The sequence below is a fragment of the Alosa alosa genome, chromosome 11 (genome assembly GCF_017589495.1).
Source record: "Alosa alosa isolate M-15738 ecotype Scorff River chromosome 11, AALO_Geno_1.1, whole genome shotgun sequence".
NCBI classification, from domain to species: Eukaryota; Metazoa; Chordata; class Actinopteri; order Clupeiformes; family Clupeidae; genus Alosa; species Alosa alosa.
In genome coordinates, this window is record NC_063199.1 from 2,257,447 (window position 1) to 2,280,869 (window position 23,423).

Here is a 23,423-nt window from a genome sequence, read left to right on the forward strand (position 1 = left end):
CAGTCCCCTGTACAGTTAGCCGTTCCAGAGTAATCCAGTTTTGAATTTGCAGTAAAGTTCGACATACATGGATGTCTCCAAATTTGGGCTTTAAGTTTTAAATTTGTTTAAATTGTTCCACATGATTTCATAACGGGCCAAATACAAAATAAATGTTACAAATATCGCCTATATATTGGTAAATCAGAGGACAGCTGACTAAGAGTTTGTAAAAGTAGCCTTAATGATCACAAAATGCTAAGCATGCATCTAGACTATTTGAGTTTCTTAAAGCTGAGCTGTGCTTAAATTGTTCAATACATGATTTCATAACAGGCCAAATATAAAATAAATGTTATATATAGCCTAGATATCTGTAAATATTAGATAGTCAGATGATTTACAGTTCTATGTAATATGTCATGTTTTCATTTCATGTTTTTGTAATGTTTCATACAGTGATGCAGGTCTACTGCAGTGAATAGGCTAAATACAACTTTGATAATTTTTATAGCCTACTACTAATAGTTAACTTTGGCCTTGGTGCCCTGACATGTGGCCTTTGTGCCCCCCACCAAATATGCCCAACTGAAGGCCAAGTGGCCTTGCCCCCAGAATGGTGAAATTCCAAGCCTGATTTGTAGGCATAACTAAGGGATGCAGTAACACCACCAACAACAACCAAAACTAGCCTACTCATTCATTGTGAATCAAATTACTTTCCAGTAGGCTTTAATGTCACGCAAAAAGTACAACCAAAGCTGAGCTTGATCAACTAGAACGTCTAAAGAACCAGAACTTGAATGTAGTTTTTTGCTGGGTCCCAGGCCATGTTGGTCTGAGGGGAAATGAGAAAGCGGACAGTGCTGCTAAGCAAGCCCTCAATGAAGAAGTCACAGAATGTCAAATCCCTGCCCCAGACCTTAAACCTATACTGAACTCTTACATCTCAGATAAGTGGCAATCTGGGATTAATGTACCAACAACAAGCAAGGAATGTGAATTTTGGCACATTTTCATGATCCACTGGGTTGTTATGGGCCACACAAAATACAGTGTTGCTAAAATTACTCCTATTGTGGCTATTAGAGACATGCGTTCATGAGTATCCAGCTACATTCAATGAGTTAAGTAAAATACATTCACACACACAAAAAAACCATCACTAATGTTGTGGATACATCAATAGGCTCTCAAAACAATCCCAAACAGACATAAGGTTATTTGTCAAATAAACCAGTAAAACAGAATTAGGGGATGGAATATATAACATTCACACTCATAGCTCATATTTTTAAAATAAATCAGTGATTTTGTGAATGCTACTTATATTTAGTTCATATTTGAGAGTGAGGGGCTGCAACCACATAGCCCAGGCTGCCGATGTGTTGCGAAGGTGCAGCAAATGAACTTCAAAAACAATATGCTACAAATAAGGAAATTTCAGACATGGCTGAACTGCATCTGTGTCCACCCCTCGCAGGCCAGGCACAAGCAGCTGACCATGAATGAACAATGTTGGAGAGTGCTGCATGTCCTTTTGGCACTCCCTGAACTCAGCGAGCACCCTGGGATGGGTGACCCCTCAGGAAGATGGTTTCCACAGACGCCTCATGGATGGAATGCTGTGTTCAAGGGTCACACAGGATCAGTGATCTGTTATCACTCCATGGCATTTATTTGCCTAGTGCGCAGAACATTGGTTCAGACTTAGTGCGAGGCCACCTATGCCAGTCGGAGTGGGGGTTGATTTTGTGTTCAGTAAACCATATTTGGTTTGATCTGGACGTTTGTTTTTGTTCATTGACCTGATGAATGATCCAATCGTGACCATCAGTGTCTTGGCAGAGATTGACAGATTTCTTTTGAAAATGTTCATGTTTTTCTTGATGTTCATGATACCATACACCTTAATTAGATGCCCAAGGCCTTTGGGAATAAAAGCAGCCCCACAATAGCACAGCCCCTCCTCCATAATTCTCATTAGGTATGGGGTTCTTTGCAGTATAGTCATTCTTCTATACACCAAACAAACCTAAAGTGTTTCTGGCCAAAGAGCACAATTTTCACTTCATCTGAAGATTTTTTGGGGGACTTTGTCATCCCAAGATGATACTTTTGTCTGTAACTCTCCAATAGTGGTTCTTAAGGATATTTTGCTATCTTACCATCCTCCATACTGTACGTGGGGGCAAGATAACCATGGGTCTTTGTCCAGTATAAGTATGAGTACTCTTTTGATCCTGTGAGGGAAATTTGGTCTCTGCATTTATCCCAATCCGTGAATTAGTGAAACACACTCAGCACACAGTGAGCACGCAGTGAGCTGCCTGCAACAACAGCGGCGCTCGGGAGCAGTGAGGGGTTAGGTACCTTGCTGTCCAAAGCACTAACCAGTAGGCCACGGCTGCCCCCTCCAAGCATGTTTGTCACATTTCCAGACGATTAGAACCTTTTAATAATTGTTTGAACTGTATATAGGCATTTTAACAAAGTACATAGTTGTCATAGACATTCTCTGACTTACAAATGTCAAAACACTTTCTTTTCATTTAAATGTAATGTAGTTCTCTTGTCTTTCCGATGTTGAAATGACTAGAGGATGTAGCCTCTGTGACTTTATTTTCATACCATAGTGAAAAAGAAAGTCATGAACTACTTTTGAAAGTTCACAGACACTCTGATTAACTTAAAGGTTGTATCAGCGACTGCAGGCCCCAAAAAGGCCCAAATATAAATGATCACATTCATCTAATCTAAACGATCCCCTAGCTGTCTGCCCCATAAGCAGGCCGTCAAAAAATGCGTCTCTGTAGGCAGCCTAGGCTCCGAGATCAGTACACAAAAACAATTGCTACCAACAAGGTTTGGCAACCCACTCAAAGGCAAAATAAAATGTTTCAACCAATAACCGACGAGATGCGCGTTTAAGAGAGTTTTAATTGCACAGGAGGAAGGTGGAGTACTAATGGGTGGAGATGTTGTATGTCCAATGTTCATTTTCTCGTGAACCGTTTATCACAGCACCTTCCCTCTTTCTTGTGACAGCTGTGTGATTTATTTGAGATAAGTATTCCATGAGCAACTCAACAGAGAATAATGAATGTGAATCTAGATGCATATTATTACTATACTGTATATTTTTAGGGGGGCTTTTGATCATCTCAAAATAGGCCTAAAAACGTCCCTGCTAGAGCAGTTTTTTGAAGCTAACGGAATTGATGACGGAGAGAAGCAGAGAGCTATACTCATCAGCATGGTGGGAGCAGCCACATACAAGCTCATAAGGAACCTGGTGAGTCCAGATAAGCCCAGCTCGAAAACATACAGTCAATTAAAAACTTTAATGAAAGAGCACTTCAACCCGAAATCGTACAAAGATATAAATTTGACTCGCACTCCCACGAGCCTACGGAGACCGTCAGTGCATACGTAGCAGAATTGAGATGATTAGCACATGATTGTAACTACGGTACTACACTGGAACATATGTTAAGAGCCCGACTTGTGTGCGGTATTAATGAGTCAGATTTGACTTTTGAGAAAGCGTTCAAAATTGCAGTAGCTGCAGAAGCTGCTAGCAAAAATGTTCAAGACACAGTTAGCATAAGGCACCGTTAGCATGCAACAGCATGAAGACGGAGGGAACACTGAAAAAGGAGGGAGAATGGAAAAAGAGAGATAAAGAATGCTAGCCGAGTGCAAATGTAAGGAGGCAAAGTGTCACTGTTGCGGGAAAGTATAGCTAAGGCTCGCCAAAATAGAAATAAAGAAGGTGCATGGCCCAGTGAAAAAAAAGCATACAGAGCAGAGCGGCGTTCACGTCTACATCGATCACATAATGTAGACTGTGAAAGGCAGGATGGTGATAGATCTGAAGAGGAAGCATTCACATTAGCCTGCACGAAAATGGAGACATCAATTCAGAGAATAAAACTGTTTGAAGTGACTATGGAAGTGAATAAGAAGACAGTACATTTTGAAATTGATACAGGATGTAGTGTAAGCATAATGAATGAGATGAAGTTCAAGGAGATGTGAAATGAAAAGCAATGCCCTCAAATAAAACAAACTAAATTTTTACTTAAGTCATACACAGGGGAGAAATAGTAGTGGGGGTAGCCAAAGTGGAAGTCAACTATGAGCGGCAGGTGAAGACATTGCCCCTAGTGGTGGTTAAAGGCACAGGACCTAGGGGGGCGCTGTGGCACAACAGGCTACAGCGTTCCAACCATATACGGGTCCAAGTGCTCACTGGGACCCAGGTTCGAATCCGACCTGCGATCTTGTCCCGGTCCCACCCCATCTCTCTCTCCCACTAACTTCCTGTCTCACTCTTCACTGTCCTATACAAATAAAGGCAAAAAGCCCAAAAATATACTTAAAAAAAAAAGGTACAGGACCTAGCTTGTTAAGAAGAGGATGGCTAGAGGCTCTAAAGCTGAAGTGGGAAGAAATAAAAAATGTGAGAACAGAGGTACAGAGTCTACAGAAAATGCTCATGAGAAATGAGGATGTTTTCAAGCAGGAGTTAGGCATGTTGAAAGGCATGAAAGCAACCATTCGAGTGTCTGCTGAAGCACATCCTAAATTCTATTGGCCCCACTCAGTTCCTTAAGCCATGAGGGCAAAAGTAGAAGAGGAGATAGATAGGCTGCTGAAGGAGGACATTATGGCTCCCGTTAAATATGCTGAGTGGGCCGCACCCATAGTTCCTGTCTTAAAGCCAAATGGTTCGATCAGAATATGCTGAGATTACAAACTAACAGTTAACAGTGCCTCGTCACTAGAGCAATACCCTTTTCCCCGTGTCAAAGACCTGTTTAATACTCTGTCAGGAGGGAAACAGTTTTCCAAGCTCAATTTAAGCCACGCCTATCAACAGATTGTAATGGATGATGCTTCAAAGAAATACCTAACAATAAACACACACCGAGGTCTGTTCACCTACAATAGCCTACCTCGGAGTTTCATCAGCTCCCGCCATTTTCCTGAGAACGATGGAAAACCCATTACAAGGCCTTCCAAGAGTAGCTGTGTACTTAGACGACATTATTCTGACTGGGAGAGATGAAGCCGAACATCTGAGCACGCTGGATGAGGTACTTAGGCGACTGAAAGACACTGGTCTGCGACTTAACAGAAGCAAATGCGCATTTCTGCAAAATGAGGTTGAATACCTAGGTCATGAAGTGCATACCGCATATCTGGGTCTGTTGAATTACTATAAGTTCCTCCCTAGTCTCGCTTAGCCCCGTTACACAAGCTCCTGAGGAAAGATGTTTCTTGGGCCTGAAACAATGAGAAGGAAGAAGCTTTTCAGAACTCAAAACAGTTGCTGAAGTCAGCTAAAGCCTTTAGGCTTCATGTCATGCATGCTAGCACCAGCAGAGAAGCGCTACTCACAGCTCAATAAGGATGGGTTAGCTATCATTTTCGGGATCAAAAGTATTCACAAATACATCTACCGATGAACATTCACAATCAGCACTGACCACAAACCACTGATATCACTCTTTCACAAGAAAAAGCCAGTGCCACAGATGGGGTCACCGAGAGTGCTGAGGTGGGCAACACTCTTGAGAGCTTATGAGTACAAAATCATATACAAATCTAGGAAGGAACATGCAAATGCAGACGCACTGAGCAGGTTGCCACTGCCACAAACAGGGGAAGAGGACGACACAGACCAGGTCCTCATGTTGGAGGTCATGGAGGACCCGCCAATCACGACAACACAGGTTAGACAGTGGACAGCTAAGGACAAAACACTCTCCCAAGTGCAAGTCTAGGTGTCTGAAAGGATAGCCAAGAGAGGTGGATACAATGTACAAACCCTACAGTCAGAGAAGACTGGAGCTGAGTGTGAAAGATGGGTGTGTGCTCTGGGGGGCGAGAGTGGTCATTCCGCAGAGGGGTAGGAAAGCCATTTTAAAACAGTTACACCACACACACCCAGGTATATCTAGAATGAAGGGCTTAGCACGTTCATACGTTTAGTGGTCAGGGATGGACTCCGAAATTGAGAAGGAAGTACAGTCCTGCCATACATGTCAGGAAAGCAGAAATCCTCCAGCAGGAGCGCCGCTACACCCATGGGAGTGGCCGGAGACACCCTGGAGCAGACTGCAGGAGCGGAGCCTACCAGTCTTCAGGTTCCAGAACCAGTATTGGAGGCCCTGGCTGCAGACTCTGCCGTCACTACTTCGGTCAGAGAGAGAATGGCTGCTCCTGAGACAGCCCAAGCACACCCTTCAGCCGTTGAACAGCCAGATGCAGGAGTAGATCCACTACCTGTGCTGCGCCGTTTACCTGAAAGACTACCTCAAGTCAGAGCAAGAATGCGCTCTGGGACTCACTGGAAGGATTGCAGTCTACCCACCTTCCTAGTTAGTTTTTTTTAACTCTGTTCAAGGAGTAAAATTAAAAATAGAAAAAAAAGAGAAACATGTGAGAGTTGCCAGAATGTGTATGTGTTGACTGTTCAACACTGAGATCAGACAGTCTAGGAATGTTTACTGTTGATTTAGTTTTTTTTCTGTGTTAACAGGATTAAATACAATGTCACCCTTACAGTACAATTGAGAGTAGTTTGGGAAACACATGATGTTTAATCACTGGAGTAGTTTTTATCTTAACTCATTGAATGCCAAGCTGTTTTCGGAAGCTTTGTCCTAGAGTGCCAGCAATCTAGACCATTGTTGATGATTTTTGTACAGCCACAGCATATTCTGTGTTATAGCTATGAACACATACAATAGCTCTCAGTGGGTGCAAACTGTGTATTTCTACACGCCTCTGTTCCTGAGAAATTCCAAGCTAAACTTTGGCTAGTTTTCATCAAAATTGCTGTCTTTTTCTAGAAATGGAGATGTAACGTCTTTCATGAAATATGAAGTGTTGCCTGTAAACTTTCCGGGAAGTGATCAGCGAGACCTGGCGAGACTGCCACCTAGTGATAGACCCACGAAAATGGCCTGGTTTTGACCTGACGTGCATGCGTCACTGATTCGACCCAAAGCGGCAACTGAGTTATGATAAAATGTCCAGATTGTGCGTTTTCATGAGTTTTCGATCGTCATATATTTCATTTCCATTCATCACAGAGTTCCCAAAATCACATATAAGGTGTGTTAGAGTGTCTAGTTTCGTAATTTAAAAAAAGGCTAAAAACGTAATATTACATTTTTGGCACTAAATGAGTTAAGGGGGGTGGGATGTGGTATCCTGATATTTATGTTAAACTTACCTGCAGTACCACCCCACACCACAAGATGTGCAGTTGACCTTCAGGGTCATTTGGTATAATGAGTTAACGAAAACACTAGATAGAGAAAGTGATAACCTGCTGTATGGATGCTCTGTTACGTCCGTAATGAAATAAATAACAAGTAAGATTATTGTGAGTGATTCAGTCCCCTCCCCCACACACACACACACCTGTCACCTTCAGAGACGTGTTAGTGACAGATGCTGGCACCAATGAGTTTTAGCCTCCTTGCTAGCACGCCTGCCTCCCAGTCCAAGGTGCAATAAGTTGACGGATTCAAGCCCAGGTAAGTTACTATGAGCACTCTTTATAGCCCTTCTGTCAATCTGCAAGTTTCATTTTTGTGTTATCACTGTGCCTGAACCTATCTTTGTGAAGTATACAATTACAACTTTTCATCAGGTCTCCAACCTCAAGGTTCACTAACACACAGACTCTAGCAACTGGCTACTAATAGCCAAATAAACTACATACACAAATTGAAACTCAACATGGCAGAAATCCCTCATTTGTCTCTCCTCCATCAAAGAGGAATATGCAGTGGAAGTGATACTCACATCCCACTATAGATACGGGCCCCCTGCTGGTTTTGGAGGCGAGTCTTGGCAAGATCAATAGGAAAAACACAGGTCACGCCCACTAGACCTGCCACTCCCCCATTAATCAGCTTAGCAGGAAGGCTGAAAGACACAGCAAACACAAGCACATGGACACGCACATCCAGTCATTTAATGGGTCACACCAACATATATGCAAGCATGCACAAGTGGATGTATTCACAGATACAACAATAAAACATTGATGCAAGGAGAGTTACCTGACTTTATGGTCAGTCATTTTCACAAAGAGTATCCAGTGGTCTCTTCTTTTGCTTTTGGATTCACAATTGCAATTTTCTCAACCCAGTATTCCTCACACAGACGTTTAATTCAAAGTGTCACCACCTAGGCCCACTTGCCCCTAGAACTGGCAAAATAACAACAAAACTTAATAACCAGACCCAAAAGGTACACTTTGTCAAAATCAACCAGCTACCTCTTTGATGACAGTCAAACAGCACAAACCTGGAGCATTGTCTGGTCTGTGTGCTGCATTATACTGTAAATTAGAGTAAAGGTCATACTGCTATGGATAAGAAAATTAAAAGTCACACACAAGGAATGGTCTCTCATCTGTGGGTCCCATATTTTAAAATATACTATATTATGTTAATGCATGATAAAAATGTATGTACATGTATAAAATCACATAATTGACTAAGAAATAAAATTCAGAACTGTTTGTTTCCCCTTAAGTGTTGTTGGAAGTGTGATTTGTCTCTAACAGAGAGGACATCTCAACCTTTAAAGACTCTCTAATCTGGTAGCTAAAAGGGTTAAGACCTCTTCAATTACCTTGAAGGAGCAAGCTGAAAGATGAGGGGCTTATCAGCTCCCATTCACTGCCTTTGACATCCACCATCAAAACATGTCTGTAAAAGTATTCCATTATTTGTTAAATAATTAATAACACATACAATGGTTTACAATAATTTATCATCTAGTATTTCTGAAAGTTTTAATGTTATTTGATGGAAGTATATCTTACAGTCAACACTATCTGCTTTGAGTTGAGTGTTTATTATGTTGCTTTTGAATTTCCTTTTGATTATCTTCTCCACTTTTCTCAATTTCTAAGCACTCAGCCTATATTTACCATCTGTCTATTTTTATCTCTGGTAAACCATTGCAATCATTTTGATATTGCTCACCATTTTCTTGTCTTAATGTATGTACCTCAACCTCTTTTCCTCTTCTGCATCCTCTTCTATTTCGCTAATCCTCTCTCCACTCCTCTCACTCTTTCTTTCTGGTGCCCAGTCACATTCTGCACATGCCTTTCACTGAGCCTCTCTTTGAAATCTTCTTTCAGCTCTGCTCCATTCACAGCCATCCACTGCCAAAACACAGACAATGCTGTCTATCCTACTCCATCTACTAATTTGTAACTTCTCAAATTACATGAGAGGATTCATGTAGCATAGTTCACATGCTAACAATGTCAATGTAAAAAGCACATCATCTACTTACCCTTTTGTATAGCTCACAAAATGGATGTAGCTGTCCACTTTCCCTTCATTTCAACAATGTGTGCAGCAACCGTAGTCAAGCGAAAGCAATCTGCGAGAGCCAGCCGCCACTCAGGGGCCATTGCATAAACACCAGTATTGTCCTTCTGCTAAGTCCCTCCCTCTTGTGGTGACTCCTAGTGACACAGCTACAGCAACAGAGCTTTACACTAACCAAACGTTATATCCACACACTGCCCACATTATTGTCGTTTGCTGCTCTTATGAAAAACATACAAAATGTATTGTGTGTTATCAGTAGCATGTGGAAGGAAAGTTTCTTCAAAACTCCAGAACCAGAAGAGATCTCAACTAATTCAAAGTATATGCAAAACAGGATGAAATGTGTGATGCAAAGAATAAGATGTACAAACATTTCATCCTAAACTTTTGCATACACTTTCTTGGCTACTGTTTTATGACACAAACTACTTTGTATTAAAATGTTGAAGATGCTTTGTTGGAAGTTTTGTCCAAAGCGACACACAATAATAGCAATAAACATTTACATTGAAAATTAACAGTTAAAAGTAGTCACAGAGCTTACAAAAATACTACTAATAGTAATAGTAAAAGTTTTTTGTACCTTAAAATAATGTTTCCAAAATTGTTTCCGTGGTTCATCAACTCGTAACAGGGTGAACGGCACTTCTGCATTCGCTTTGCGGCCCTCTATCGGCTATAACTGCACTATGTAAGTTTGCCAGATCGGGTAGCGGATCTGTAGTTCGATGGAATGAAACATAAGAAACTACAAATTTGACTTGCATGATGTCGCAATACATGCAATTTCATAAAATCTTGCAACATATTCTACCTTGTCTATGGACATTGTTATTTGCAAAGCCGTTGCAGGATAAACAAATAGCGTGCGTGCGACAGAGGAAAAGTTCTTTGGTGTTGCTTTAATAGAATAATAAGAATAGCAAATCATCATAATAACCATAAACATATACAATCCATGACTCTGTAATCTATAATAATATTAATAAACATAATAATAATAACTAGAAATGCAATTCCAAGGAATTACCAGTGCATGAAAATGCAAAAGTTGTGATATAAAATATCATGTATAGTTAAAATAGATGGTTACTACGGTGATGCTAGGATAGACATGGTGGTTGCATAGCTTAATAAAAGTTGATAGTTTAAAAGTAGACCGTTTAAAAGTTGAATGTAGATAGTTTAAAAGTTGTTGATAGACAGCTAGTTTAATAGATAAATGGTTTAATGGTAGTTTAAAAGTAGACTGTTTAAAAGTTGAATGTATAGTTTAAAAGTTGTTGATAGACAGCTAGTTTAATAGATAGATAGTTTAATGATAGTTTACAAGTAGACCGTTTAAAAGTTGATTGTAGATAGTTTAAGAGTAGACTGTTTAAAAGTTGAATGTAAATAGTTTAAAAGTTGTTGACAGACTGAAAGTTTAATGAATGTTGATATTCAAATAGTTTAAAGGCACAATGTGTCTTTTTTGTGAACTTTTGAAGTGTAATGCATTCAAAAATCAACTATACATATCAATAGAATGTGAAGAAATAACACTACTGACATTTTCGAATCGAAGAATATGTATAGCATTGCAGAGATCTCCTCCAGAATTAGCGTGCTAACCGACTAGCCCCGGGTCGTCCAGTCTTGCAATACCAGTTCATGTCTGAGGTGGCGACAGGGAGTAACATACCGGCCAAACCGTCTTCAGTGCAGCCCAGAGCAGTCGAGAAAGAGACAACGCAATTACGCACGCTCTGCTCCCACCCCCTCCTGCTCCTCCCCTCCCCCACGGAGTTCAAGTTCTACAGTGAAGTGTACTGCAAGAATGGCCGAAAGTTCTAGGAAGAGACCGAAGAGACCTCCATCACCTCCAGCTAAAAAAAACTCAAACTGAGGCGAAAAGAATATCAGATGGGAAGCAAGCAAATACACGTTAATCTAGGGAGTGCTTTCCACCGATGGAGACAGCTTGGATAGCAAGGAGATGCAGTTCAATTCTGAACTTGCGACATTTCTTCTTGACTAGTAAGTAAACATCTGTTAAACATAATTCATAATTTTGATTAAGCAAAGGTGATATTGTAGAATTAGCTCTCGAGCCACTAGGTAATGTTTGTCAGCTGTAGATCGCGGTAAATTGACTTCGTTCGACCGCCATTGCTAACGTTACCAACCTAGCGATAGCGTCCTTGCTGCATATGCTAAGCAGTTTGCCAAATACTATTATTTGTACGTGACCAAGTTTTGTGTCCTACACAATACATAGAGTGTAATGTTCCAATATGCAATAAATACATTTTGATATTGGTAAATTTTCACTGGCTTGTGGTCTCGCTAACGAATTATGTTGGCAGCATAAGATACTAAAATTACAACTAATGCTAGCTCTACACGATTAGGATAACTTTCGGCTACGTTAGAATACTATCCTCTATCTCCGGTAACGTTATAAGTTGCTTAGATTGTGTCGGGCCTGTTGCAAAATAGCATCACCATTTTCCTTTGAAGCTCTTAAAACATGTCACAATATACCCATGTGTGTGTTTGTATCTGTTTTCACAGGATCAGAATTCCAGTCCAGTCCTCCCCTATGAAGGTGTAACGATTACAATGTAATATCATCTAATTTCAGTAATGTGGCAAAATGCTTAGCTAATGCCCAGGTAGTAATTTGTTTCCTGCTGCAGAAGTTCCTAAAAAGTTGGTCAAGCAAACCCTGCTCCCCAGACAGATACCAGTGTTGCTGTTTCATAAGCTGTTTGTAATATTTAGAGGAATCTAGTCTTTGTAAGTAGGCTTTAAAAAACAGTAGAAACAGTGACTAGTGACAGAGTAGCTTTATGTTTAAGAACTAATTCCAGCAGTTTTCACAATCACAATGGGGTCCCAACCCCCAGATTAAGAGGTCCTGTCCTGCTCTGATTTGTTCATGTTCTTTCATTCAGATTGGTGTGTCAACAGGTTGAATTTCCTGCTGCAGATCACCTCTTCATTTCCTGTGGCTCATCAACATGAAGCCTGACTCGTTAGCCCAACTTCTTGCTGTTGAAGACTACTAAGGACTGTCCATGTGCCCAGCTGCTTCCCTCCTGTCTCATATAGTCCAAAAGTTACATTTCTATTCATGTTGTTGCACTTGGTAGATGTAAAGTTTATTCCTGTCTTGTAGTTTTATAATAAATACCAAGAATCAGGATTGGTGAAACATTGGTTGTGCCTGAAAGTGTTTTTTGATCAAGATTGGTATACTAACATCATGCTTTTCTCTCCTGTTCCTGACTTCTTAGAATCTATTTGTTGTTAAAGAGTTGTTTAAACTAATATGTAATTTCAAGTGGTAGCTTTGGCTCTTGACATTTGTCCCATAGTTTTAAATATGAACTCATAGCCTAAAGGTGCAAAGGAAAAGATGAACATACCATTTTAGTAATTAATTCAGATATTCTTTATGTTACATGAAATGTAGCCACTGTGCTCTTAGAATGGGAAGTTTTATTGTTAGTTGTAGAGGATGATTGTGTAAGGAATAACGTTCTGTAAGGCAGTCATTATCGTGGCATATCTCCCGACAGTGATGCAGCGCTGGCCGTGGCCTGCCGAGTTTCACTTTCCTTGACATTCTCTGGTTATACTTAGCAACGGTCCGGTTTTAAAAATTATCAGACCGTAGGACATGGGAAGTCGGAGTGAATGGAGCATTCTACAGCATTATAAAGAGCCGTGTAATAAATGGTAATAATGATGACCTCTAATAGTAAACAGAACTAACCACTGACTACATGGAGCATTTTAGTTACTGGCTACGTAGCAAGAACACCTGTGTTGCTGCCAGACTCTCACGGTGACTGTTCTCCAAACGCCTCTGCTGGTCAGCGCACTCTCTGGCTGCTCTGACAGCTCGAGCCGTCCCTGTAGCCTACTGTTCTCTCCAGGTCTGGGACTGACACTAGACACCCAGGCCTTTTCTTCTTTGCCTGGCCCTTACGTTTGCCCACTCTTGTCTGACTCGATGCAGGGGGGATGTAATCTTCGTCGTCAGTCTCCACCCGAAAAAATACCTTATTACTATTTTCAGTTTTATCCATCCATACAATCGCTACTACACGCAGGCTAGGCCTAGCCTTTGCTAAGACTCGCTTGCCAAATGCCGCTAGCAAATTTGTATTTATTTCTCAAATGTCTCATTACCAACAATACCAGTGTGAAAAGCAAAACGTTAATAAAAACTGTTATATGTAGTGATCGGGTAAGGGAAAGCCGCTTGAAGAAGACATTTTCCGAATTTAGGAGTTTTTTTTTTCTTAGGCGGCGACCATAGACACAGAGACATTCTCTGATAGACACATAGGGATAGACAGTAGCGAAAACGGAGACGGGGGAGGGAGGAGGAGACATGGGCAATGTGCGTTTCGTCGTTTCTACGACTAGCAAATCATTGTTTTCCTACATGCTGCCCCCAACTGGATTGGCGTGTGGAGTGTGAATAAAATAAATCGACATCCTGAAGGATTGTGCCTTTAATGGCTGTGTATAGGTAGATATTTGACGATAACTAAAAGTTGGAATGGCTCTAATGTTTGCTATTGTTATGCTAACAATTTTAACTATGGTAACAATGTTAACCATATTAATTAGCTAATGTTTTCTATAAGTTTTGCTAACTATGCTAACGTGCTAACCATGCTACTTAGATAACTTAGCTAATGTTTTCTATGAGTTTTATTAAAAATGCTAACTATGTTAGCAATGCTTACATGCTAACTATGCTAACATGTTACTTAGCTAATGTTTTCTAGCAGTTTTGCTAAAAATGCTAACTATGCTAATATGCTAACAATGCTAACTAGCTACAGTGGGTAGGAGTCATAGTTGATGACAAGTGTTGACATAGTTGATGACAAGTTAAAAGTTGTTGATAGACAGCTAGTTTAATAGATAGATAGTTTAATGATAGTTTAAAAGTAGACTGTTTAAAAGTTGAATGTATATAGTTTAAAAGTTGAATGTAGATAGTTTAAAAGTTGTTGATAGACAGCTAGTTTAATAGATAGCTAGTTTAATGATAGTTTAAAAGTAGACCGTTTAAAAGTTGAATGTAAAAAGTTCAGTAGTTTAATGGGTTAAATTGTTTAACAGTGGATTATTGTAGTGAGGACTTGTATTTTGAAACAGTTTTGGGCAGAGGAAACAGTTGAATAGAATGTGTAGTCTTAACTGACCCAGATTGTATGCTTAAAGCCTGAGGCTGCAGGTGGCCTGAACACCTGGCATAGGATTCTAATTGCTTAATGGCCGTATTATGATGTCACAATCGGCAATGTTAAGTCTATGGGGATTTTTAAAAAGTTTTTCTTTACTAGTTTAAAAAGTATAAAAGTTGAAAAGACATAGCAACCTGATCTGTTTGAAGCCCTACGTTACAAAGTTTGAATGAAGTTTCCTTATTTTTTTTAAAAACAATTTTCACAGAAAACACAACAACAAGAACACAAATGTGTGCACAAGCTCCATGCGCTTTTTAGTGTAGAACAGTTGGGGGAAGGAGAAATTATGCCAGGGTTAGGTTTTCTGCACAGCTAATGAATACAGACCATGTTTTATCAAATCTTTTATATGAACCACCCAGATCCGATCTTAACTTCTCTATTTGAAGGGCCATCATAACATCATGTACCCACTGCACAAATGAGGATGAGTAGCCCTCCATCTAAAAAGAATTAGCCTGCGGGCTAGAAGTGAGGAGAATGCAATAGCATTTGATTGGTATTTGTTAAGCTTATATTCTTCTGGAGTAACTCCAAATATTGCTATGTATGCCAATTGTTTTTTGCCAGATTTCTGTATATACCTCAAATATCGATGTCCAAAAGTTGTTTAGTGAGTTACATGACCAGAACATATGCCCCATAGTTGCTGGGGACTGATGACATCTACTGCAGCTAGAATCAGATGTGTGAAATATTTTTGCTGAATGAAGTTTCTAAGTTAAACTATTCAAGAGAAATTGCGTACGGAAAAAGTGGTAAGCGGAATAATAATAAGAAGAAGTTGCCTAGGAAGAACAGTACAGTGCATTTTCATGCACTGTAATAAGTTGTTACCTAGGAAGAACAGTACAGTGCATTTTCATGCACTGTAATAATAAACATAATAATAACAATAAATATAGCTGCAAGCAGCAATGAGGGGGCCAAGCAGATAGGCCGGAGTAACCATGGCAACGAAATGCTGCAATCAGACGTATGGCCATAAGCTGTCAAAGCAAGTTTCATGTCTAGCATTTCAAAAGTTACAAGGCAAAATGCATTTTTGCTAATTGCAGTGACCCTAGAGGTCAAAGGTCACAAAATTTATTCGGCATTCAACTGATGGGGTCATGAGTCCATGTACCAAGTTTGGTTTTGATACATGCAACGATTGCTGAGATATGAGCTCACTTCCTGTTTGGCGGCTTCGCCACAAATTTCGATTGGATGTGACGGGCGAACGCTTCTATCAATTGTTACAGAAATAAATGAAGTGACAAGGCATGGTCTGAAGATGGTCTGTGCCAATTTTGGTGAAGATCAGATGAAATTTGTGACCTGTCTTGAATTGTTGGTGTTTTGATCAAATCAAATATGGTAGGCTGAATAAATTATATTGATGTGACAAGTTGCCCTCAGTTGACCTAAGGACCTTTCACAGTATTACCAGACACCACTAGTACAATTTAATTCTAAGCACAGCAGCAGCTACAGGCCAAAAGGCATGTTTGTGAATTACAGCGCCCCCTAAAGGTCAAAGGTGAAATTTCTTGAGGGTCCTCCTGATGGGGTCATGAGTCAATGTACCAAGTTTGGTTTTGATATATGCAAGGGTTGCTGAGATATGAGCTCACTTCTTGTTTGGCGGCTTCGCCGCAAATTTTGATTGGCTTTTACGGGCGAACGGTAATACTTCCGAAGACAAAAAGTGATAACTTTTGTGAGGCTTGGTCTGAAGATGATCTGTGTCAAATGACGTCATAGGGTGCGTTGAACTCGGCTTGGTCCAAGGATTCCAACAAAACCTGACTTTTGAAAATCGGACCAACAGGTCAAAAGTTACGTGCATGAACGCACGTCCAACTTTGGCCTGTTGGTGGCGCTAGAGGGTTCGAGTTGCCGACATGAAACTTGGTGACATGAATCATGGGACCGTCCCCAACCAGTGTGCCAAATTTCCTAACTTTTTACCATACGGTTCTATGGTAACTCCCATTGCATATAATAATAATAATATTAAGCTGCTTAATATAGAAGCTTCGCTGCTTGGCCCACAATAATAGGAAAACGTAGAAACACAATGAGGTCCTCGCAGCTTCGCTGCTTGGCCCCCAACAAGTGGTGATTATCGGGGTCCAAACACATTGTAAAAAGTGCCCTGAAATGAAAATTTTCTCAATAAAACTTTTGTTGGGGAAGTAAATGTACTTAGTTACTGTCAACCCCTGTATTTTTACAATTACTCGCACATATGCAACTTGAAAATTTGCCAACTTTTTTTTTTTTTTTTTTTATCAAAGAGGGAGCAAAGGGTCCGGGAGTGATTAGTCCAGCGTTTCTCAACCAGAAAGCCTTAAAGTTTAGTAGCATAACTCTTTACCGCTGGTTTTCATGTGCCACCACTATGCTTATTTCAGTCTTGCACGGCAGACAGCGAAAATATAAACCTATTGAGATTTGTAGATCTGTGGTAAATCAACGCAGTCTTATAGCCTCATGTGAAGCTCTCTGTTTAATTTTATTTAACTAACACATGCAAGTAAGTAACTGCAGTAGGGGTTAAGTCTTTCAGAGGTGAGAGACGAACAAGAGATGAGTTCAGGAAGTGATGTCAAATGCATCATACCGGAAGTGCTCAATCTGTCGGCATGGGAATACTTTTGCTGTCTATGAGGATTACAGTTTTATGGAAAAAAACTACTCATTAGGTATCACCTTTTCAGCATAACTGTCAACATTGAGCATTGAAAATAAGGGAGATTTCCTGGGTTTCTCACCCAAAATACGGGAAAACATTTGTTTTTTGCTTCTATCCCTCTGCTGACAGAGGGATTCAGACTTAGACAAAATGTGACACTAACTAAACGAGGTGTGAGGCTAGGTCTAATGTAACTTTCTAATGTTACATTTGCTGACAGGGCTAGTCTAGCAACTCTCCGTTGGCTTGTGAGCTCGAAAAATTAAACTTCTATCAGGCCAATCAAATCGTGTATAGAGTCGTTAGGCGGGCTTAACATAATGATTGATGGCAGAGTTGCAACGGTTTGGCTTGAATTCCCTGCTACTTGAAAACAAAGAAGATGGATGTTGCTGTTGGCCAACAGTGTGACACGAGTTAAGCTTGTTTTAAATTGGCAAAAGTTTGAACTAGTCAACTAGCTCCGCTGGTGGGAAAACGCATGGGACTCAGCGCTGTCCTATTGCGTGCAGAGGGAATTTGAAAGACAACCGATTATCCCTTCCCTCGGACTGAGCAATGCAAACAGTGAGTGCCCAGACCCTACATTTTAATGTGGGTCTGGCTCGTCAGGCTAGGGGAATACCTAATTAGTTTACTCCTCCTACCTTTTAACACGAAACTCCCACTTTCCCCTGACCCTCCTCTGAATGCATATGCATGACACAGGAAAACTTAATTTGCCATTTTCAGCTCCTGCAACAGGCTGTTTTACCAAGTTTGGCCTGTTTGTAAATAGCTCGCATCGGTTAAGTCAGGCTTTTGCGAACAATTAACGCCTGGAAACAGGCGCAAACGGCTTGATAAATCTAGCCCTCAGTGTCAGAGTGAAGATGTAAGGAGCAGAATATTATCATCATTTTGCTAATTTAAAAAAAGCTTAACTCAAGTCGCGATTCAGAGACCGCTGTTCGCCCGCAGCAGTATCCATCTTCCTTGTTTTCAAGTAGCAGGAAATTCAGGCGGAAATTCACCGTCGCCGACTCTATACACGATGTGATTGTCCGGATAGAAGTTTCATTTTTCCAGCTCGCAAGCCAACGGAGAGGTGCTAGACTACCCTGGCTGCAAATTACATTTGCTGCCATTAGGGTGCGTCTAGATTTCTAGGCTAGGAAACTTGTCGTTCTCTGTGTAACTCCCTCTCCTCTCCAAGCCTGCTTACTGTCATAGACAGTAAAAGAAATGGACACAGCGACCCCATAGACTTCGACAGACAAGTGAAGTCAATTAGAACCACTTTTCCAGTGATGGTTTATTATACTCTGCAGCCTCAAACTGAGTTTAACGACGTAGATGGGACGTGAGCAACTAGCTGTCTGAAAATTGCAACTCTTCTGGTAGCTACGCCGAGAGAAATCTGAATCAAGCGCAGATCTGTAAATAAACTAGAAAATGTAATTCCGAGGAATTACCAGTGCATGAAAATGCAAAACATATTAACATAAAATGGAAAACCTCGAGCTCTCCCGGATACAGCGTGTGACGTCATCCACACCACAATCGCAAGGCTTCAAACCCAACACACTGACGCCTTTTTTGTGATCTCTGGCGACTTCAATCACATAACACTGGATTCCACACTCACAAATTTTTACCAGTATGTTGACTGCCCTACAAGGAAAAACAGGACAATAGACCTCATGTATGCAAACGTGAGGGATGCATACAGTGCAAACCCCCTCCCTCCACTGAGAAAGTCAGACCACAACCTCATTCATCTCCAGCCAATGTACAAGCCCAAAGTACAGAGGCTACCAGTTGCCACACGCACCTTCAGGAAGTGGACACCCGAAGTGGATGAGGCTCTGAGAGACTGCTTCGAGTGTACTGACTGGAGTGTGTTACAGAATGGAGAGGACTTAGAGGAGGTCACACAGTGCACAACTGACTACCTGAACTTCTGCATGGACATTGTTGTTCCCACCAGAACTGTACGCTGCTTTCCCAACAACAAGCCTTGGATAACCAGCAATGTCAAGACCCTTCTTAACAGGAAAAAAGATGGCGCTCAGAGAGGGGACATGGCAGAGCTGAGGCGCAAGGGGAACTCAAATTCAAGCTGAAGGAAGCTAAGGAGGATTACAGAAAGAAGGTGGAACAGAAGCTGCAGGAAAACAACTTGAAGGAGACATGGGACTGCATGAAGGTTATCACTGGCCTGAAGAAGAACAGCAGCTCTGTGGAGGGGGACCTGGACAGGGCGAACCAGTTGAACCACTTCTACAACAGGTTTGACTGCCCTGCTCCAGCTCCAATGGCGGTGGTCTGTCCACCATACTGTTGTTGCCAGCGTCCTCTTCTATGCAGTAGTATGTTGGGGAGGAAGCACAAGGAAGAAGGATGTGGGGTGAATTGACAGGCTGGTAAGGAAAGCTGGCTCTGTAGTTGGAGCTGAACTGGAGTGCATCACTTCACTATCTGACAAAAGGACCCTGAACAAACTGATCAACATCTTGGACAATGAGTGTCACCCACTCCACAGCACTATTGTTAAGCAGAAGAGCCTGATCAGCTGGAGACTTCGCTCACTGCCTTGCACAACTGACAGACTGAGAAAGTCATTTGTCCCCAGGGCCATTGAACTGTTCAATGCCTCACTTAAGGGAAGAGGAGAGATAGACTTCTCTGCATAGTCTGTCTGCCTCTTTCACCCCTCCATGTTTGGATACTGTCTGTCCACTAGCCACTTTTACCACTGTCTTTATGCCTCACTGTTTTGGCGTTATATATTAGCACATTAGCACATATGCATAACTCCCCTCTCCATGCCACAAGCCGGACTGTGGCCACACTTATACATTTTCTTTAAATAGTTAAATATATAGATAAATAGACTTTACTTTACTTTTATTTCTGCATTGTTGCACTGTTGGACTTACTCATTTGCACTATCACCATGACCACTATCACCATTGCACTACCACCACTCATTCACACAGAGCACCTTAGAGCACCTTTACCATACCTTACTATGCACAGAGAATCACAGGCTCAGTCCCTGCCTCAGTCATTGCAAGCGCTCTGATTGATTAATCACCACTATGTGGATACTGTTTTAGAATTGATTTAGATTAAGTGTTAGTTAGTATAATTTGTATTTTAGTATATTTAGCATATTCTTTATCTTCTACTGTCCTTATTGCTTAGTTGTGTTTTTATATTATATACTTTAATTACTCTTTCTGCTGTTAAAGAATGTGTTTGTGTTGTCTGTATGCTGCTGAGACCTTGAATTTCCCCTGGGGATCAATAAAGTATCTATCTATCTATCTATCTATCTATCTAAAACAAACTTTTATTTGGAAATAGTTGTGGGCAGAGGAAACAGTTGGCAGGAGTCAAAGTTGATGACAACTGACAGTTGGAATGGCTGAACAGTTAAATAGTTGAATAGTTTAAATAGTTAAATTATTTAAAAGGGAATTATTGTAGTGAGGACTTTTATTTTGAAAAGGTGTGGGGAAGAGGAAACAGTTGACGGGAGTCACAGTTGATGACAACTGACAGTTGGAATGGGTGAACAGTTAAATAGTTTAAATAGTGAGGACTTTTATTTTGTAATTTTTATTTTGTTAATTTGTATTTTGTTATTTTTATTAACTTCTTTAGAAATAAAGAGTTTTTAAACGCTTCAGATGTAGGGTTATTTGCTGTCAAAGTGACGCTAAAATGAATGGGGGTCAACGGATAGCTGCAGGTGAAGGCTTATTAGCCTCAGAGCTTCCCATAGGGGGTACGCTTTCCTGGTTTTCACTTACCCCTGTCAGTATGCGTGAGGCAGCCGTGGCCCACGGGTTAGCACTCTGGACTTGTAACCGGAGGGTTGCCGGTTCGAGCCCCGACCAGTGGGACGCAGCTGAAGTGCCCTTGAGCAAGGCACTAAACCCCTCACTGCTCCCCGAGCGCCGCCGTTGAAGCAGGCAGCTCACTGCGCCACGATTAGTGTGTGCTTCACGTCACTGTGTGTTCACTGTGTGTTCACTGTGTGCTATTTGTGTTTCACTAATTCACTGATTGGGATAAATGCAGAGACCAAATTTCCCTCATGGGATCAAAAAAGTATATATACTTATGCAATATGTGCTGCCTGCACGATCCGATATGTGCATGCGCATATTTATGTAGTAGAAAACGTGATGGTTTCTCTACTTTATTTTTATCAAGCATGCGTTGAAACATTTGATGGCCAGGCAGCACAACTTGTTGTAGGCTTCATTGTATGTTATTCATTTCACGGCTGGTCTGTTTTATAAAGATGTTTAAATTAAGTTTATTGTCACTGATCCAAAACCACATATTGACGTCTGTGTACTACGCCTTGGCGACATTGTTATTTTTGTGACATGTAGTGTGGGGATGTTGTGATGTTTTTTTTTGTGACATGTAGTGTGGGGATGTTTTTAAATGTAGCTTACGCTATGCATTATGAGGTGTTTATGTGGTTGCCAATCCAAAATAATAAAGGAGTTGTTACATGTTACATGAACATACACCATATTGGTTACATGTGGAATGAAGTCTGAGTCTTTCTGTCACTGCAACTGCAGCTGCACTGCAACACCTCTATGAAAACTCTTCGAAACAAACACTGTCGGTACCAGAGCGCTGTCAATGAATGAAACTTCAGTGGTGCAAAGGTGTGTAAGCGTGGAACAGATTGTGCTGTATCGTAATCATAGTAAAAAAGGATTATTATTTGTGCATGCGCGAACATCTTGTGCATGCGCATGTCGGATCGTGCAGGCAGCACAAATCGTGTACCCACAACCCCCTCTCTTATTGCTGGTGTCCCTGTTATGACACTTCCTGGACTTGTCTCTCATCTCTGAAAGACTTAACTCCCTCTCTCGTGGTGAGCAACTTCACAAACTGACTTCAAGTGCATTGCTCCTGCGAGATATTAAGGTCGTTTGACATGATGACACGGTGGTCGGGCAGCATTTTTAACCAGCATGCATTGTGTTCAACCCAGTATGCATCACGTCAAGTGGGGCAGCCGTGGCCTACTGGTTACTGCTTCGGATTTGTAACCGGAGGGTTCAAACCCCGACCAGTAGGAACCAAGGAGCACTCTAGAATCTTTGGTAGGAATGGCTGAAGTGCCCTTGAGCAAAGCACCTAACCTCACTGCTCCCCGAGCGCCGCTGTAGCAGGCAGCTCACTGCGTTGGGATTGGTTCACTGTGTGCTGAGTGTGTTTCACTAATTCACGGATTGGGATAAATGCAGAGACCAAATTTCCCTCTTGGGATCAAAAGAGTATATATACTTATACTATATATAAGTCAGATCAGTGCAGAAATTCTCTGGCAGCGCTGATGATCAAGTGAAATGAGCCTAATGGGAGTGTGTCACTTAGGTCTTTTCCATTGACAGAAAACCGGCTCTGGTCCGGTTCACGAACCAACATTTGAACCGGTCGGAGCATTTCGACCAAACAAAACACGGTTCGGAGCGTGGCACTTTGTTTTGGAGCTTGAACCAGAAAAAAGTTGTTTTTTCCTGCGAACCGAAGTGGGCGTGTCACTTTACCGTTCAGATGGGAAAAGGCTAAAAGCATGAATTTTCCGTCCATATAAACTGTTGCCATGAGTAAACAAAACTAGTCAACTAGCATTACACTGCAGACGTTAACTAGCATTTTAAACAGCTAATTTCTGCCGTTTTTACGGGACAACTGTTCATATCATTCTCCCGTTTTTGTTTTGCATGCAACACCCATTGTTGATGACGCATCCATGGTTCGGTTCTAAACTGGTGGAAATGTGGGCTGGTTCACTATAGCACCAAGGTTCAAAGAACGGAACGGTTCAATATATCAATTTATACCATGGTCTAGGTTGAAAAGGGTGTCATTTAAAAAGTATTATACTACACCTATGAGTAGATCTGGTAAAAAAAAAGTTTAATCGCGCGTTCCATATCAATGCTTATAAATGGTAACTATAACAACGATAGGACGACGGTTGAGCCTGGAAGCAGGCTTCGCAACAATGGAATCATCTATAAACAGCTGACAAAACGTAACGATTTTAGCTCTAAAACTCATTTAGTATATAATTGATTTCATATTTATTTATTTCTT

At 41.1% G+C, this 23,423-nt stretch overlaps 1 protein-coding gene and 1 long non-coding RNA gene across 10 annotated transcripts in view; one reads left to right on the forward strand and one right to left on the reverse strand.

The window, feature by feature from the left end:
* slc25a18 (solute carrier family 25 member 18) overlaps positions 1-9,520 on the reverse strand; it is a 28,891-nt gene extending 19,371 nt beyond the window's left edge. The window contains exons 1-6 of one of the 9 annotated variants that reach the window (XM_048257614.1): positions 9,319-9,519; positions 9,000-9,184; positions 8,644-8,720; positions 8,314-8,347; positions 8,067-8,215; positions 7,807-7,929 (exon numbers count right to left, since the gene is read on the reverse strand). In XM_048257614.1, coding sequence (XP_048113571.1) covers positions 7,807-7,929; positions 8,067-8,086 — 143 coding nt within the window. In that variant the 5' untranslated portion in view covers positions 8,087-8,215; positions 8,314-8,347; positions 8,644-8,720; positions 9,000-9,184; positions 9,319-9,519. Of the gene's footprint in view, positions 1-7,806; positions 7,930-8,066; positions 8,216-8,313; positions 8,375-8,643; positions 8,721-8,836; positions 8,962-8,999; positions 9,185-9,318 lie in introns of those variants that run through there. The other 8 variants (XM_048257616.1, XM_048257613.1, XM_048257620.1 and 5 more) reach the window with 8 other exon arrangements.
* Positions 9,521-10,796: 1,276 nt separating this feature from the next.
* LOC125303812 lies at positions 10,797-12,558 on the forward strand. The gene is made up of 2 exons (XR_007195113.1): positions 10,797-11,378; positions 11,916-12,558. It is a non-coding gene; the product is annotated as an uncharacterized LOC125303812 (long non-coding RNA).
* The last annotated feature ends 10,865 nt before the right edge of the window (positions 12,559-23,423 follow it).